At 47.6% G+C, this 19133-nt stretch overlaps 1 protein-coding gene across 2 annotated transcripts in view; it reads left to right on the top strand.

The window, feature by feature from the left end:
* LOC122380440 overlaps window positions 1-19133 on the top strand; it is a 98490-nt gene that overhangs the window by 22859 nt on the left and 56498 nt on the right. For both annotated transcript variants that reach the window (XM_043363599.1, XM_043363598.1), the window contains exon 2: window positions 14002-14119. In XM_043363599.1, coding sequence (XP_043219534.1) covers window positions 14086-14119 — 34 coding nt within the window. In that variant the 5' untranslated portion in view covers window positions 14002-14085. The remainder of the gene's footprint in view (window positions 1-14001; window positions 14120-19133) is intronic.

Raw genomic sequence — 19133 nt, forward strand, 5'->3', positions numbered from 1 at the left:
TTTATCCGTGCATCCGTATCAGGTATGCTTTTGGATGTAAGAATGTGATTAGCATTCATGGAACTTTATAATGAAGTGGGTCGCTCTATTTCTGAACGCCAAAAAGCAAAAATAACAGAGGCATGAATAATACCCCTAAAGCATGGCGCAGCGCTCGAAGCGCCCCAGATGGCCCCCGAGCGACCTTCCTGTGCCGATACTGTCTGCCGAGCGACCCGAGGGGCGCAGAGTCGTGTCGGGTCGCGGTCGGGCCGGGCCCGCTGGCACGGAGCCCAGCCCGGTCCAGTGTATCGAAGATCCCTCCCCCGACCTGCCCCGCCCCTGCGCCCCCTGACAGTCCGATTTGTGTGCTGAAGGTCGATCTAAGAGAGGGGTATGATGGTATACCCGGGGGTCGGAACGGCGGAGGTCATCCTATGAGAGAGTGTGACGCACTGGATTCGCGGTTGACACTGAAAAGGTGCTGGCACCGGAGAAGCGTCACACTCCATGAATAAGCCGTGCTAATGACGGCATGCTCTCGTTCTGCTCGCGATATGCCTATACGATTTGGTAACATGGACTAGTCCTAATGTCTTGTTGAACATTTTTTTATAAATAAATTTGCTTTGATATTGACGTTTTGCTATTTTACAATTAAATAAGTTCACTGGGTCTTAAAGGGACCCTCCCACCTTCAAAAAAGTTAATAAATTGGCATGAAAGTGATGTCGCTCGGTTCAGAAAGAGCAAAACGAATATCTACCAAATTTCATCAAAAATATTCACCGGTTTCAAGATATTAGACTTTTACTTTTGTTTACTTTTTGGGATCTCCGCTGTTCCTAGCGACTTTATTTGAAAGTGCGGCATTTGTTGCGCGCAAAGCAGCATATACCACCGCGTGCTACAAAACGTTTTAGTCAAACATTTAACGGACGTTCGAAAGCCTGATGACGTCATCAGATTCCCGTAATGGTTAAGAGATAGGGACCACGCTGGTCCCACCTGCAAGTAAAGGGAAGAAATTTCTTGAACACCATAAAGCTGCGGGGGTTGCGACCAGGATAAATGGTGGTTTCTGAGCCTGGCCGCAAACTTGGCTATCTCAACTCAAACTAATGTTAAGGTGGGAGGGTCCCTTTAACCCAGTAAACTTTTTTTACAGGCGAACCATGACACATATACATTATACACTTAGGCACACATATACAGTGTACACATATAGGGACATATGCACATAGGCACACATATACACTGAATGCATGTGTGGCTGCTTCCGGTTTCTAAGGGAGCGATATTCTAGTTCCCAACGGTGTAAATGAGTTCAGTTCACGTTCGTGGAAGGTGAGGAGTGATAAGAACTGCTGAAGTGTTTAATGAGGCAGCTGAAGTACTACCGGATGCATTGATTTTGCAGACTGTGCACCGGGTCACGATATGTTGCAGCGAATAAGCGATAATATGCGCCCAAAATACAGACCCTCTGACATAAACTTGCATAATTGCAGAGGTAAACTGACAAGAGAGTGTCCCTCCAACATGTCGTACTTTTTAACTATCTAGTGTTAAAGCACGTTACGTGCTACCCAGGATCACTGTGCCATAGACATCGAGCTACTCTGCATTCTATCGGCATCATTTGGTATCAATGGTATAAATGCAACATGTGCACTTCATTTCACAGCTGGAATGTGTCTTCATGACCGTGCTCAAAATTCCACCTTTTGTATCATACATGAGTTGCCTGAGGTCACACTATGTATTTCCCGGCATATACAGGGTTGGGCAGATAAATTGGGACAAAATACATATTTGCATTTAGAACGCCGTAGCTTAGAAATTTGTAAACATAGGCATTTCAAATTTGGATCACATATTGTCACACCAATTTTACACATTTTCACCAAATGTGGTCACCGTGGTCCACATGCATCAGTCCTTATCGGTGCCTGGACTGGCCGCACGCGCGGCGAGATCTTCCGTCTGAAATGGCTCGTAATTGTAGCCAACTGGCACTGCTGAGGCTCACCACAGTCACATGGGGACGTTCGCTAGACTCACCCGCAAAAACGCCCCAGGAACCAGAACTTGTGTGGGCTGAGGTTTACTGAGGAAGGGGGCATTTTCCCTTGGGTACAGTTTGCGGGATCCTCCGTTTCAGGAGATTTTGTATTTAATTTACTCTATGCCGGGGAGCTGACTCTTCGAAGAGCATCACTCCATGCAGGATGTTGCCTTCTTTCATCTTGTTGATTCGAACTGCCGGAATAATGGTTAGGTACCCTGTAATGGCGAACCCCCTCCCGATTCCGTAAAATAAGGGGGCCCCACGTGACCGTCAGAAGTCACCGGGTGGAATGCCATCACCGATGTCTGCTGCATGCTTTTTGGAACTAAGATCACGTCTTCTGGGCTGGTTGCGATGTTACATGGTGTTTGCGGTTGTTCAGTGTTCGGTTATGGGGATACCATCGTCGAAAAAGACCTGCACGTGCTTGCTCGCTTCTCCAAGCCCTTTAAGAGGAAACAATCTTTTTAACGTCACAGCTGCTTCAACATCTATGTTGACAGGTTGATATGCATCAATGCATAAGAGTGCATGTTTGAGGTGCTGCATGGTATATCGCTTTCTCATTGCGCGGCTACCTTCGTTGTAAGCTCGCGCCACTGTTTTCGCGAGGATCCTCTGATTTAACTGAATTTTGCCTTTTAGCCCCCCTGGAAAACCGGGGGAGCGGCTGGTGTCAATGCAATAGGTATGTAAGGATGAGTCAATATCATCTCTTCCTCCAACGTTTAAGTCTGTTCGATAAACACTACTTTCAGCCATTTGATGGAGCATAATTAGAGTATTGGCACGTATGTGGGCGCGGACTAAGTTGATAGTGGCTTGCTTAAGCCCACGTTCTGCGATCAGCAGACTCAAAATTACAACACAACCTGCATATCATGGAAACGTATTCATTAGCCTATATTTATGTTCAAAAATTATCTTTATCACTCAAAAAATAGTCGTTTTAGAGGAAGTTGAAATTTGTCCCAATTTATCTGCCCAACCCTGTAATGCTCGCTATTCAGTGTCGTTGCGGCGGAGCGGCTGACCCGACCCAGCGCCGAGGACAATGCTCCAGAAACCATTTGGAATGTCTGTGTGTTCCGCCGCAACACTGCCGGAAAAGTAGCATGACAACAGGGGCGTCGCCATGGGTTTTTGAGTGGGGGGGGGGGACGAAGCTCGACGGATCCTGCAGGATTTTTTTCTATGCTAGAACCCCGCAACCCCGTTTTCAGCCTTTTCTCTGGATTTGATGCACTTTATTTTCGATGTAGCCGGCTTTTATTATTTTTATTGCGCACTTCTTTTCATTGTGTTCATTCAGGCATAATTTCTAAGCCCAGGGCATCGTGGGACACAAAGAATAAACGACACACTATGCTTTTATTTTATTTTTTAATGTCAGAATGCATGGGTGTCACTACACTAAGATATTTTGTGATTTTTCAGAAGAACGCCTTTGAGTACGAATGGTAAATGTAAATGGGAAAGGTTTGGACTTGCTTATTTCCGGTTTCTTCACTTATATTATAAATACATAGAACACAAGCAAGTACCAAAATTGACTTTCCTTTCGTGTCATTCATTGTTAAATATGCTCGTTCTGCTTCAGCTACAGACCAAGCGAAGCATATTCTATATACCTAAAGGCATGTGCTTAACTTTGACCGCCTAAATCGGCTTTCGTCTCCCTTTGAATTGCTCGTGCAATGTCGCATTAACGTGAGTCTTTTCGATTCACGTGTGATTGAGAGGCTCTTGTAATAAAAATATCCAACATTCCAGAGAAAGATCAAACTTAGAAGTGCAGAGACACAGGTTTATTACCTCCACTCACAGCTCACTGACGCCCGAATACTCGCTCTCGGCTGGCGTTAAAGGAAATAGTTCACTTTCACGAAATTATTTTTTTTTGCAATGGATTTATGATTTTTTATGTTCAAAATGATCAGCAAAGAAAATAAAACCTATTTATAACAAAAGATTATTTTCTATATTTTGATATAAGAAGAACTTTTCAGTTTCTGTAAGGCACAGGCGATCCAGTATGAAAAGAGCATGGGTTCCGAAAATTCTTCAGAAACTAGAGAAATTATCGCGGCCACCGGCATTTGGGCGATCTGCTGCTGCTGAATGTCCTTATTGATCAGTACGAGAATTTCTCTTGAGTTCTCGTAGATAATTTTACTAGTTTCTGAAGAATTTTCGGGAGCCATGCTCTTTTCATACTGGATGCGAAATATGCAAGGCACACATCCTCAACGCAATACACCTTTTTCGGGACGAGAAATAGAATATCTTTGCCTAGGGTGATCGTTGGGCTGGCTCCTGATTTATGCTCGTCCCAAGCTACGGAACTGCTATTCCAGTTCAAAACCCATGTTAAAAAGTGAACTATTTCCTTTAAGGCTGACGAACTGAGCCACGAGTTTGTCAGCATCCACAGCATCCACCCGGTGCCGGTGTACGTGGCAGCAGGGCTGCGGAGTCGGAGTCGGAGTCGGAGTCGGTCGGAGTCGACAGTTGTGACCGGAGTCGGAGTCGGAGTCGGAGTCGATTTTAGAAACCCGAGCCGGAGTCGGAGTCGGAGTCACCGAAAATCTGTCGACTCCGCAGCCCTGCTAGGTCTGCGGAGTCGGAGTCGGGAGTTGGAGTCGGTCGGAGTCGACAATTCTGCCCGGAGTCGGAGTCGGAGTCGGAGCTGGTTTTTGAAAGCCGGAGTCGGAGTCGGAGTCGGAGTCGCCGAAAATCCATCGACTCCGCAGCCCTGCGTGGCAGACAGCCACCGAAGTGAGTCGGTCCTGGCGCATCGTCGAACGAAGCCATGTCTTCAGGCGGCGCAGCGCACTGAAACTCCTCTGGGCCGTTGCAGAGCTTGCAGGCAGTGTCAGGAGGAGCTGCAAGAGCTTGTTCACTTCTGGGAACATTGCTCTTGCGTGCTCAGACACCTCCCCAATGATGTTGACCGCATCCTGAAGAGACTTAGGTCTTCTGTCCCGGTAAAAAAAACTTGTTCGGTAAAGGATTACTTCTTTTTTCCGCAGAATGACAGGTAACTGAGAAAAAGCAGCTCGAAAACTTCGATTGACATTCAATTTGAGGAGGGGATAATCCCCCCCACCCTCACTCCAGGGGGGGACGGTGTCCCCCCCATCCCCCCCTGTGGCGACGCCCATGCGATGACAAGCAGCTCATTTGTCACACCGCGTGCCGCATTTGATTTATCATTCAAGAGACACATGACCACCCGTGATTCGATGGAACGGTCACGGAATTTCAGAAGGAAATGGTTTGATTGGAGTAAGCTGATCAATAAAATTCATCCTTTTGTAATTGAGAGTTATTAGTCATTGACGTGAATAGCGTCAAAGTTGTAGAAATAATAGCTTTAATCAACACACCGCTGATGATACAATAGCCGCTGAACCCCTGTGATATTATCTGATACCATATTCTGATATTTCTCTTATGGATGGTTTCAAACTTTTCACCTCGCTGAACAACTTGTAGATATGTTGGCTAGTTGTCTATTTCTTCGGTTCTATTTCGACGCCAATTCCAAAGGTTCGTCGCCAGTTTCAAAGGTATACATACGAACACATGGCTGAACGTTTCTAGACTATTGTAGTCTTGGTTTAATGACTTTATTATACTGTCCATTCTGTTATCACAACGCATCAGTAGCTATGAATTATCTACATACAAGAACGACCCTGCTTTTAGCTGTCAAACGTTAATTATTTATGTACTGCTTTTTTGCAAGAAACGGCTTGATGAACGCTTGTGGAAAGCTTCACTGAACGGTGTTATTTTGGTTTCGCACACCTTTTCACGAGAATTCTGTGTTGGATTTGACGCCAGAGTAACTGTTTCAATGCCTTCGATCAGCGTCAGCGACTTCTGATCGGTAATTGCTGACCTTAAATTCACCACTCTAGCCTCTTTCATCTTACACAATTAAAACCCGCATAGGGTTCCCGAATCACTTAAGCCATTAATGACTTCTCGAAACCGATTAGTCTCGAGCCAGTTTCATGCGGCGCCGGCTCTCTGAGTAGCTCTGTATTCTCTCTGCACTCAGAATAGCAAGTGACGGGGCACTCAGGCCACCTGCGGCCTGTGAACTGACGGATCACACCCCGTTCGAGGCGACTTTCAATGCCGGCGGCCGGCGACATTCCCGGCTTAACGCCGTCCCCGCCGTCACCAAAGCCACTCAGTCAATCACCCGCCATTAACAATGCTTCAAAATTGCCTTAGCGCTATTTATTCGCGGCCGCAGCCATCCATCTCGGCGGGTCTGATGCACAGACGTGGTAAATGGGCTGCATAATTCACCGGCGTGGTGGCTTTTCAGGCGTCCCATCAGCGATCGACCCGGCCGCCGTGGCGTTTGAACCATTCCGGTAATGGCTGCAATGGCGGCAATGACGCCAATGGCTGGCGACCCCGCCGTGTGGGAGACCCTGTGTCGAAAACGGCAGTCCAAATGGTGTCTAACGTGCACCGAGAGTCAACAACAGCGCCTGTGTACACTCGTAACGAGTGCGTGGCGGCGCGGACAGGGGTGCAGAGGTGCCCCGGTGCCCATCCCGGCAGTCCGACAGCGGTTACTGCCACCGCCCGAACCGAATACAAAGAAGCCGCGACGAAAAACAGGTCGCTGATGAGACACGCGACAGGGCGCAAACAAGACGCTCAAACACACTCGCCGGAAAATAACACGAAACGCAACTCAGCCGCATGTATTTATTTACTGTTCCACGTTCGGGTTGGCGACATTGCTTTGGGGGATTGCATGTCGTTGCGCTCGTTTTGTTTCAAATTAGACGTCACGGAATCAAATCACTCGTCCTTTTTGATAGCACATTTATTGCATCATCACAGGCTCACAGCTGTCACACTGTCACAGGTGACTATCACCTGACGTGTGACGTAAACACTAAACATTGCACGGTTCTGGTCACTAACTGTCGGCGGTGCTCTATGGGATCTTGAGATAACGCTGTGTCATGCAATTAGTAGTGGGATAGGTCATTTCTGTTTTACGATGTTCATGCGTCACACTCCAGCTCGTCCAAACACTACATAGTAGCTGGCTTTGCTATCTATTATCAATTGTAGGTATTTGTGTCGGCAACAAGTGCAGTTGCCGACAAATTCACCACTGGTTATCTGAGAACAAGGTATGCAGTATGCACCCTGTGTGTTGCACGCGCATGTTTACCTTGCTCTGACTTACAAAGGAGGAGATATGGTCGTTTTATCGTTCTATGGAAGCACCATTTTAATTTACACGAAGCCCAAGTATCCCTTGCATTGTCCAAGTAACCACATCCCGCTGTTAACTGACATTGAACTGGTCCGCTGTAGGTAACTATAATAACACTTCTTCGACAGCCTAAGCGGTGGAAACAGTATTCGAGTGGCAACCTTTTGATGTCCAATGTCACATTGATCGACATGAACACTGGACAGGCTTTACAGCGTGCCATCAATTTATAGCAAAAAACTGCTTTCGTAAGCGGATACCATACCATCAATCTACAAAGAGCAGGCTTAGTAAGCAGATGTTATGAAGTTGTGCATGCCATTGTTGTCATTATTGAGAGGCAGAGTAGCTCAGGGGATCACTGGGTCGTTACAATCGATATGTTGCGGGCCAAGTGCGAAGGCTAGTCCATTCGCGAATGGCCTAGTCCAAGTGCGATAACGCACTTGGACTAGGCCGTTTGCGAATGGACTAGTCCATGTGCGTTATTGCAGTTGGCCTAGGCCGTTTGCGAATGGACGGGCGTTTATGCTCCCAGTCCAAGTGCGAAGTCAGGCCAAGTGCGAAATATCCAGCAAAGTGACGTCAACTTGGCAAGTCAACTTCGCATGTGCAAAGTCCCGTGTGAAATGATGCGTGCAAAGTATTGGTAACTCAACCGGCGTCACTTAACCTGGCCTGGTGACCTGACCTTAGGTCATCTGGAGTCAGCATTTTCACACAATGTGCGCAGAATATGGGAGAAAAGGTATACAAAATTTGGCTTTGCTGCGCGCCGCCGTTTTCCTCGTGATCTGTGAAAAACCACAGGGGGGTTGAAAGCAGCCCCCCCCCCCTGCAGTGCGCGTATTGTTAAATGCAATGCAACACAACAGTTTTTCGAACACTCACCGCACCGCACTCACCACACACAAGCCGCACCGTCCCGGTACACCACACCAGAGCAGAATGAATCGAGCGCCACAAACTCGACCAAGGTCAGGTCGGGTCATCAGCGGGGAGCCCGGAGCACGGTACTAATGGTCTCCGCACACCACGCGACTCTCCGCTGTTCGAAGGTCACGGGGATATTTGACCTCCCCAGATCCAGACCGGTGGCCGAAGCCTGGCCAGCGGCAACACGTTGCTATAATTTCCGCGTTGTGCAGGGTTCAGCGGAAAGTCGCATCCCGAATGGACCAGGTGTGTGGAGACCTTAACCCACAGTTGCGCCAGCTCGCAGATCTGCTCCGGAGAACAAACTAAACATATAGTCAGACGCAGTGGCGTCGCCACGGATTTTCGACTAGGGGATCTGGTCGGACGGTCAGTCAAAGTAATCCCCACCAAATACTGAAAACTCCTCGGATTTAGACAATTTTATATTGAGAATGCACCAAAATCGTTTTTAAAATATTTTATTTTATTCTTGATCGATTTTCGTAGCCAAGTGTGTGTGGGGGGAGTGTGTGCCAAGTGTGTGCGGGTTTGTGCAACGCCACAAACCCGTCCGTTCGCAAACGGCCTAGGCCATTCGCGAATGGCCGGCCATTCGCAAACGGACTAGTCCGTTTGCGAACGGACCGCCATTCGCAAACGGCCTAGTCCATTCGCGAATGGACTAGTCCGTTCGCAAACGGACTAGCCTTCGCACTTGGCCCGTAACAGATATGAAACAGCCTGCCATTATTTCTGAATGCTTCGTGTATGACAGACAGCCTTCGTATATCCTGTGCTCATGCGCTCGTGGAAACCACTCCCATTACATTTGTTTTTGAAACTTCATCCAATATTGACAGTTTGCTGACATTATAGTTATAACCAGTTATGTCAAAATTATTAGATATTATTTATTGTTTAATGATGTTAAATTTTTCTTTTGTCCCTTACTATAGTACCTGAACAACAAAAGGAGCGTTTTGAGTTTTCAAAGTGCTCCCGAAGAATGAGTTGCACTCCTTTTACCAAAATTATGTCTGCTTGAGCTCTGTTGTCTCCACGCCACACTCATCTCGTGCTCCAAACAGTTGTCAGTACACTTACTGTTGGGATGATCACATGGGAGATGTGATAGTTATGTGAATATTGCATATTTGGAACTGTTTTCAATAAATCATCTTGTATGCATTTTCACGTTCCCATCATAAGTGAAGACTTTGATCTTGTGCGTTCTCGCAAAAACAGAGCAAAACGTTGCTTATTTCTTGATATGCTGACTAAATCATTAACATAAATATTATGCCATGCACGTAGAAGATGAAAGAGAGACTACAGACCACAAGGTGAAATCAAACAGCCAAAGCCCACTGATGCGACAATAATATGTTTGACTATGGGCGTATCAGGGGCCATTAATCTTTGTTCCGAAATGGTGTCCGCTGGTTAATGTTGGCTTTCGAGTCCCCCTAATGACCCAAATGGAATAATTCCAAGTCCCTGCCGTATAACTCACCTAATAACATAGCCTTTGTCACATAACACGTCCATACTTCAGTGTTGAGTGCATGTTAATGTCGAACTTATTCCCTACTCGTCACAACTCGGGTTACACGACTCGCTAACAAGCTCACCACAAACTTCCCCAGCTCCAGTGACGCGTACGGCAGCCACGGTGACCCGCACCTGACCTTGATCACCCGAGGTTCCGCTCTCGAGTCTCCTCAAGCTCGCACTGGGGCGACCTCTAACCCCTGACCCTTCCCCCGTTCGACTGAGTCAGAGAACCTACCGGCTGAGTTGGACGCTCGTCAGTTCGCTCGTGTTCCTCGGTCATTGATTGGACGGGGGGGGGACTCGGCCCGACCCGCCGAACCTCACCCTACACCCCGGCCGAGCACCACCGACACCGCAATGCAGACGTGACGTCACCGGAGCGTGCACGAGGAGGGCGCCCCGGGGCTGACCGGCGGGGGGTCGTGTAGTACACACGGTACCTACCAGAAATAAACCGCGCTATATTCGGCAGCTTTGCACAATGTGCACTAGGTACACATATAACAGCCAACTTATGAGACATATTCTGATGTAATGAATCTAGAAGTGTTCACTATTGTTCCACATGTAGTGCTCTTATCGTCAATTTTGTAATAAAATAATGTTTTACACATGGGTGTCGATTTGTATACCTTTGGGGGTGCTGCAGCACCCCCAATGCTCAAATGAGCACCCCCAATGGTTTTCCGGGCACCCCCAATGATTTTGTTCCTCAATAACTCCCACTAACTCTGCTTGAGGAAAATAATTGTTCTGCAGTCTTTCACTACAAAAAATAAAACAATTACGCAATTTACAAGGCATGAAATAAAGATGTAAAGAAAAGAAAAGTTAGTTTTAAGAAGAAGGGCGAAAAAAGACGTTAAATTGCAAAGACACTTGTGTGGGTCCGTCGTACACGGGTGTCGGACTCTTAGAGCTGCTGGTGCGTACCCTTTACAAGCCGGCAGGGGGCTCCAGAGACCGGCGACGGGCCCTCAGAGGCCGGCAAAGGGCCATCAGAGGCCGGTGGTACCTTCAGAAACCCTGTGGGGTCGTCTTTAGAGACCGGAACGGACTCAGACGCCGATGGGGCCCTCAGAGTCGCCGGTGTGGGGCCTTCAAATGTCACCGGTGGCAGGATGGTCGTCACATGCGCACTAGTGGGGCCTTCAGAAGCTACGATGCTGGGCCCTCAGAGCCGCCGATATAGGGCCTTAAAGGAAATAGTTCACTTTCACGAAACTATTTTTTTTTGCAGCGGATTTATGATTTTTTATGTTCAAAATAATCAGCAAAGAAAATAAAACCTTTTTATAACAAAAGATTATTTTCTATATTTTGATATAGGAAGAACTTTTCAGTTTCTGTAAGGCACACGCGATCCAGTATGAAAAGAGCATGGGTCCCGAAAATTCTTCAGAAACAGAGAAATTATCGCAGCCACCGGCATTTGGGCGATCTGCTCGATCTGATAATGTTCCCCTGAATGTCCTAATTGATCAGTACGAGAATTTCTCTAGAGTTCTCGTAGATAATTTCTCTACTTTCTGAAGAATTTTCGGGACCCATGCTCTTTTCATACTGGATGGAAATATATGCAAGGCACACATCCTCAACGCAAGACACCTTTTTCGGGACGAGAAATAGAATATCTTTGCCTAGGGTGATCGTTGGGCTGTAAAAGCTCCTGATTTATGCTCGTCTCAGCCCAAGCTACGGAACTGCTATTCCAGTTCAAAACCCATGTTAAAAAGTGAACTATTTCGAGGCACTAGTGTGGGGCCCTCAGATATGACAATGTGGGGCCCTCGGACTGGAGGCGCCGGTGTGGGGGCCTCGCAGTCGCCGGTGACGGCCCTCACAGGCGCCGTTGTGGGGGCTCTCAGAGACACTGGTTTAGGGCCATCACAGACGCGCGTGGGGCCCTCAGAACTGCTGTTACGGAACGGACCCTTCATAGGCCGACAAAAAGATATCAAGAGGTCACCGGTGCCTTCAGGAGCCTTGTGGGGTTCTCAGAGACTGGCATGGTGCGCTCAGACGCCGCTGGGACCCTCCGAGTCACCTGTGTGAGCCGTCAGGATCGCTGGTAACTGACAATGGCCCTCAGAACCGCCCATGTAGGGTTTTTAAAGGCATTGGTGTAGGGCCTCAGAGTTAGGGGTGTGGGGCCCTCAGGGACGCCGGTGTGGCGCTCAGGGGCGCCGGTGAGGGCCCTTAGAGTCGCCGTTATATGGGCCCTCAGAGAAATGGGTGTGGGGCCATTATAGGCGGGTGTGCAGCTCCTAGAGCTGGCCCCCTATAGGCCGGTTAAGACCCCCAGAGGCCGGCAAGTGGCCCTCAGAGGCTGGCTTGAGGCCCTTATGGAGATCTTAATGTTGGTACTTGTGGGCCCATGAGGTGTTCTTACGAGCCCCGTGGGGCCCTTCTGAGTCTAAATATAGCCAACGTGGACCCTCAGCGGCCAATTGGCGCCGCAGGGCCCCTCAGGCCCGAATAACCCGATGGGCCCCTGAACCTGATGGCGGGGGGGGGGGGGGGGGGGAAATCCCGTGATTATCAGTACCTTATGGGGATACCCAACCATGCCTTGCACGGTTGTGCCCCATGGCAAAGCTGCAATCTTTCACCCGGTGCAGGGGTTGAGCACCCCCAACCATTTTGAAAAATCGACACCCCTGGACTTTTACATGTATAACAATATGGCTGGCTATCTTACACTTACCTCTGACAAAAGTCAAGTAGTTCTTTTGTGAACTGTCAACGATGCATCTTAGGACTTTTAGTAATACTTTTCAGAACTTGTGATTCATTTAATGATTTCTTATGCATGCATGAAGGATTTTCATACAGACTTGATGTTTAGATGCTGTTTCAGTCATGCCTCTTGAAATAGCTTTTGGGCTCATTAATTCTTCTGCCCACGGCTTTTGTTTCGACACATTTGTTCAGCTGTCACTGACCCCACCTCCTGTAATTCGCTGTGACCATATCTAGACCTGACGTTCACGACATGCTCCTTAAATTTACTGCACTACGAAACTCGCTCGACCCGGGCCGCACAGGCACACACGTGGCAGTGCTATTCGCAGGCTGATCATGAACCTGGGCTATCATTATTCGAAGGGACCCGGCACGAATGGTGTAAATGTTTGGCAGCATGATTAAACACAACGCCAGTGAAATGACATCTGAGGCCTCTTGCACCAAAATCCTCTTGCACCAATGCTTGGATTATTTTGCATCGTATACACAGTCCAAGTCTCAAAGGTAACAATTTGCGTGCAAAATTTAGCAAGCACATATAGGATTATGTATTGGGCTATTGCAAACAAATTTACCACCGTTAGATTAGCTTATTCTGAAACCGGTTTTTCGATTTTACCTAGCTAGGTAGTTTGGTGCAAGAGGCCTCTGAACTATTGTTCTTGTGAAATGCGCTGGCTGTCACCAGCCGTGAAAAAAAGAGACGTAAAGACTTACTTTCGTAGTACTTACGCCTATGCTGTCGTTATCACCAAGTTGGAATTTGTCAAGGTCGATCATGTTGTAGCTGAGCTAAATTTAAAGGAAAACAAGCAGCAGTTAATAAGGGCTTATTCTGCTGCTTTGGAATGAGTAAATAAACCAAATGCGCGAAATGCAAATATTGTCGTAGAACACAAACTGCAAGCCAAGTGACTGGTGACACACACAAAAAATATTAACACCGTTAGCGGTGTAATTGCACAGTACATATCTGCAAGCACTTGAGGAAAGTTAATTTAGTCCCTCCCCGCTTAAATTACTCGCGCTTCTAAATCAACACCAGGAAGAAGGTAATAGAACACTGTTAGGAGGGTTGGGTGTTTTACTATATGCAGTAAAACACTCAACCCTCTTAACAGTGTTCACCAGGAACACCTTCTTCCTGGTGTTCATTTAGAAGCGCGAGTAATTTAAGCGGGGAAGGGACTAAATTAACTTTCCTCAAGTGCTCAGATATGTACTGTGCAATTACACCGCTAACGGTGTTAATATTTTTTTGTGTGCATAAGCAATAAAGTAAATTTTCATCTTTTTGAGTAACGCACGATGAATTCTTAAAGTATGCCCGAGCAACTGACCTAGGCCACATAAGCTCAGTTTCCATGGCTCAGTGCATATGCACTCACCCTGAAACGTATTTACCTAACCATGGATGAGAAAGTGCTGTCTCATTCATGACCTAACCCTGCCTTCTTTTCTCCGTTTCCAGGGGGCGTCCACGGATGACATAAAATTGTAAACTCAGCTGCGTTACATTGTCAAAGTCATTCTCCGAAGACACTCATCGTCCAGCATGCTGGCTCTATGGATACTGTTTTTCGTCGCCGGTGAGTACCTATTCTGTGCAATGAAATCGTACGGTGATGACAAATGAGAAATGCCTAACCAGTGTTGATCTCCTTCGGTATCTATTCAGAACTACCGTCTGCCAGCATTTACTTTCATGGCCTCTTGGCATTGCTGCACCTGCAGTTTGAATGTAGAAATAGTGATGATGCAACCAATGGTTTAGATTTGAGAGGATCTGATTATCTGATGAAAAGGAAAATATTAAATACCTTTGATAATGCTGGTGAAAGCAGAGTCACGTTACGAAGTGATAGCAATCTATAGAAGCCGAGATTGCTGTGGCCATAGTCACTTTATGCGTGTCATAATTGCCAGCATGAAGATGAATCTCCCCGGCCATGGGCAGTAAACACTATATAAATTTGAGGAAAATGGTATTCAGATGCTGCATACCCCTTTGAAAAAAAAATACGGTCTGGAGAGACAGGGAAGGAAAGAGGATACATGGTCAGGTCCGAAATTTCAACAAGTTACCTCTAGCATCTTCTTACGAATGTTTAGGAGTCTCTATGCAAAAATACACTCACAATCAGATTTAGGTATAAAAAAGTCGTTTCGTCGGGTCCTCTCTGCCCAGAACAGCCAGCTCTCGGGCAGAGCCCCTGGATGCTAGCCAGCGCCACCTACGCCGTCCCTCGAGCAGCGACCAGGGGGCGCTGCTGGAGCCATGCAGGTCTGATCGGTACCCGACGCGAGATGGCGCTCCCGGTCCCAGCCCTCGGCGAGCCGCCTCCAAGGCCTTGCATGGATGGAGCTGTTTTTTTCCGAGCCAGTTATGGTAAGTACAGTCCACAGCAGAAGTAATGTGTGGTTTCAGTCATGGGTATGTTCTGCTTCTGAAGCCTAGGAACGATCAGCCAGACTGCAACGAGACTTTAAATGTAGCTTACATGTATCTTCACCCTTGCAGCTACAACTTTATCTATTGACGTCTTCTTTTCAATCAGTCCGCATTTAAAAAATCGTCGGTCAAAGCCATCCGTTGAGATTGGTAAAACCACACATTACTTTAGCGGTGGGCTGTATGTACATTGCAACTGCGGATGTTTGGTGAATCGCAAGCATACTTTGTCCGAACAGTAAATATTATATCTAACATTTCGTTCATCGCCTAGAGCCCTGCTTTTGAATATTGATACCATCTACGCATTTCTCTTAGGCATTGTTAACCCTCGCCGGCACAGGGGGGGGGGGTTGATGCAACCCCCCTAAGGTTTTTCGCGAATAACTCGCGTAAAAAGCGGCCGATCGCGACGAAACTTTCAGTACCCTCGCATTGATTAATTTTACACGTTCCCTGAAAATTTCATGACCCTGACCCCAATGACCGTTGACCTGTGACCTCTTTTCCGTGACCATGTTTGGCCGAAATCGCGATTCGGCGTATGTCGGCTCGCATTAGCCGCGCGTTTGCAAGCTTTTCGTGGTTTCAAACGTTCAAACATGTGATTTGAGTTGCTTCCATACATAAAGGTGGGTGTCAAGGTCACCTGAAGGTCAGGTCAGGTCACTGACCTTTGGTGACCTCGGGTGACCTCGGTTCACTTTTTCGAGTTTTACATGTTTCTAGGCTAGTTTTTTTAGCTGATTTCGAATTTAGCAACCATTTGAACATTTACGAAGTAGTTTTGGTGCCTTCGTAACATGTTACGATACTGTCAGAGGCGGTTGACGCGTATTACGAATACCCGTCACAACCTCTACCGGTTGACCTGACCTGACCTGACCCGACCTGGTCTAAATGCTTAAAAACATAATCTCTGATCAAAACTAACACAATATTCGTGATCAGCACCCCGGAAAACCATATAGCAGCCACACTTTACGACTTTCTAACAGGTCCCGATTTTCCCGTTTTTAGGGTCATTGACCTGACCTGGAAGGTCACCCGATGACTTAGGACCTTAAAATTGGGTATCATCGGCTTCCTCTCGTGACGGGCAACACGCTCGTTTTTTCCGAGAAGGATCTAGCTCGATCAGGGGCCAAACGCGAGGGGGGAGGGGTCGTACCAACCAACCCCCCCCCCCTTGTGCCGTCGAAGGACGCAAAATGGCCTGTGCCGGCGAGGGTTAACTGGTTGGGACCCATAAATAAGCCAAGCGCTTGTCTCGGCAGCAGCCACCATGACTTCAGCTTAGCGCAAAGGATAACGACAACTCAAGAAACTCAAGATTACAAAACGATATCTATTTTCAAATTACTTTAAAAATGAATATCGTTATTGTTATCGTTAGATATCGTAAATAAATATTGTTTTGTAATATTGAGTTTCTTGAGTTGTCATTATTCAACTGTCATGGATACTTTACATTAGCTCAAAGGACCGGAGGAAGTCTGCAGAGAACCACGTACTGTTCACAAACGGAGGCCTGCTATAACTGAGATCAGAGCCAGCCCACCGGGTCAGGCTGATGGCCTAATTAGGCTGGTCCCGATCGACTCCCGTGCGCGGGATAACGTCGACGTTTGGTACCGTCATTCTCAGTGAACACTGCTAATGGGTGATATAGGTAAAAAATATTTTGTCTATAAATAAGAAGTTTTAATAGAAATTAATTCTCATACTAATGTCTCAAATACCCAAGCAAGTTTTTTTTTAATATGTTAGCATAACTGAGCCTGAATAAAACAGTCGTAAGCGTCTGTCCTCTCTTTTGTAAGTACGAAGAATTAGCTATCAAGATAGGGTTTTTGTGCGACAAATTAGCAATAGGCTCAAGGCTTCATCTGCGTATACCCTTTAAATTCCATTCATGGCTTTGGTAAATCTAGCATTGCCAGGTAGCAGCATACGCTTATACACAGCACAAAACTTTCAAGGCCACACAAAGCTCACATCCGGTATCGACAGCTTGTAGTCGGCAAGGTAACTGGCGACGCTTCACCCTTCGCTGACTGCTGATGGTGTGATGCCGACCATATAAAGTCGCCCCACGTCTCTGCGCGGCGCTCCTCAGCCTGGTGGGACGTCGTGCCGCGCCGACCGCGCCAGGTTCGTCCCAGTCGTGCCGTTACCGCCTGTGACCGCGGTGCTCGAGCGCGGCAATCGATGCGCGGCTGGACAGTCGCGGCGCCCCGCGCACCGCGGCATGATCAGACGCAGCGCGACAAACTGTGGAGAGGCTGAGTGTGATGTGATTCGGTTCAGTGGCGTTGAGACTCAGCTATAGGTATGATATACGTATTTTGGCAAAAAGAGACATTGGGGATTATTGTGACCGGATCGAATGGCTGGTGGAAAATTAGCGTTGTGGGAACAAGCAAGGGCGTGTGGGAGTCTGTAATTAGAGAGGTAATTGTCGGGGAGGTGGGGTGAATTTGTAATGCAGTGTATGATGATTAATAGATGGCAAGCCGAGCTCAGGGCAGAGCTAAATGCGGCCTGTGATGATGCGCTTTTATTCCGTGTTGGGCATGCCTCAGGACATGCTTTGGTATGTAAGTAAATTGGAGAGAAGGATATCACTAACTTTCAAATCATTGGAATCAGACTACAGGATGGTGTCGAAACTCGAAACTGCATGCTCTCTCACCTCGCTGAAATATGGAGGGGCATGCACCAACAGCCTTCCTTTGGTATGCTCAAGAACCGTTCAAAGCACATGCCATGACTTTGTGAATGTGAAAACCAAATGAATTAGTCCCGGGAAGTGTCTTCAATTCCAGCATCTGGCGAAATCACCTCGGAGAATGTCACCCTTTCATCGCGCCTACAATTGCACGGCCGGTGTTGCAACGGGGCAGCGGCTCTCTGTACTGGGGGCCTGATTGCATTGCTCGCGGCCAGTCCATCCCACGGCCACCCGGCGACTTGTGATTCGTGTCGGACCGACGCGCCGTGGGTGGCGCCGGAAGGGCTAAATCGAATCCGCTTATCGCCACCGCCCGCACCGCTGGGCCGGCCGATGTGGCCCACATCGAGCTGCCGCTGCCGGCTGATGTGGCCCACATCGGACTGCCGTTGCCGACTGAATCGGAGTCAGATGAACTCCGCCGGGAAACGGCAGGCAAAGTAGCTCTCTCTCCGACCCTCAGCTGATGTCAACGAATCAAAGACATTGGTGAATTTAGGATATTCTAGAAAAGGTGCGAAATAATTTCACTGTCTGGATATTCATCAAATAACGAAAATGATCCGTGCTCTTTACTTCATACAACTATGATAAGCTGTAAATGTAGATTTTCTTTTAGTTTTTTTTTCTTTCTTCTCAGGAAGGGCTCATTTTAATAACAGAATATCTTTTGTTGACGGAACTAAGGTGGGTTCTAAGACGCAATTCTTTGATACATCCAGCTCAATTTGCGCGGTTCTAATTGAGTCACCACATCAAGGGGGCTGTGTGGATAGCGCGTGGACCGTTTGCAGCTCCTCCTCTGTCGCAGATACTTTCGATGTCTCTGACGGGCGGAAATCAAACCCACCACCGAGCTGCTAACCGCACGGGGCTCACCCGGACTGGCCACCATCTGACCGCACGACTGGTAAATGGGCTGGTCTTACCGGGAAGAACTGCGCTAGGCGCAGACAAGGGGTTTTACCGGACAGGCAAGGCAAAGCTGAAGGAAGAATAAAGCCGATGATGCTTTATTATGTACTGCTTAAATCATTGTTCATCGCCTTCCCGACATCACAATGAAGACCACATCAGAATAAATGATTTTTACAAAAAATGTATTTAAGACAGAGTTCCGGTCTGTTTTGATTCAATTAGATTAAGAGGCAGTCAGCATTGCTGACCTTCGGTATAAGGACAACGCCCTAACAATTGCTATCGTATTGTTCCGTACACTGTCTGCTTCATATCCATCTTCCTTACTTCCATTCCTTAGGATGTCGGCAGACGATCCGGCCGGATCCGGGGCCAGGGTCATTGATGTGACCGGTCCATGTCGACAGTCGGAGAATGAAAGGCACGCCCCTGCGGCATACGAACGGCCAATGGGCGGCGCGGCCGCCCGTATTAGTCATTCATTGAATCATACCAGTCG

The sequence above is a fragment of the Amphibalanus amphitrite genome, unplaced genomic scaffold, assembly GCF_019059575.1.
Source record: "Amphibalanus amphitrite isolate SeventyFive unplaced genomic scaffold, NRLGWU_Aamphi_draft 000098F_arrow, whole genome shotgun sequence".
In the NCBI taxonomy this organism is placed as follows: Eukaryota; Metazoa; Arthropoda; class Thecostraca; order Balanomorpha; family Balanidae; genus Amphibalanus; species Amphibalanus amphitrite.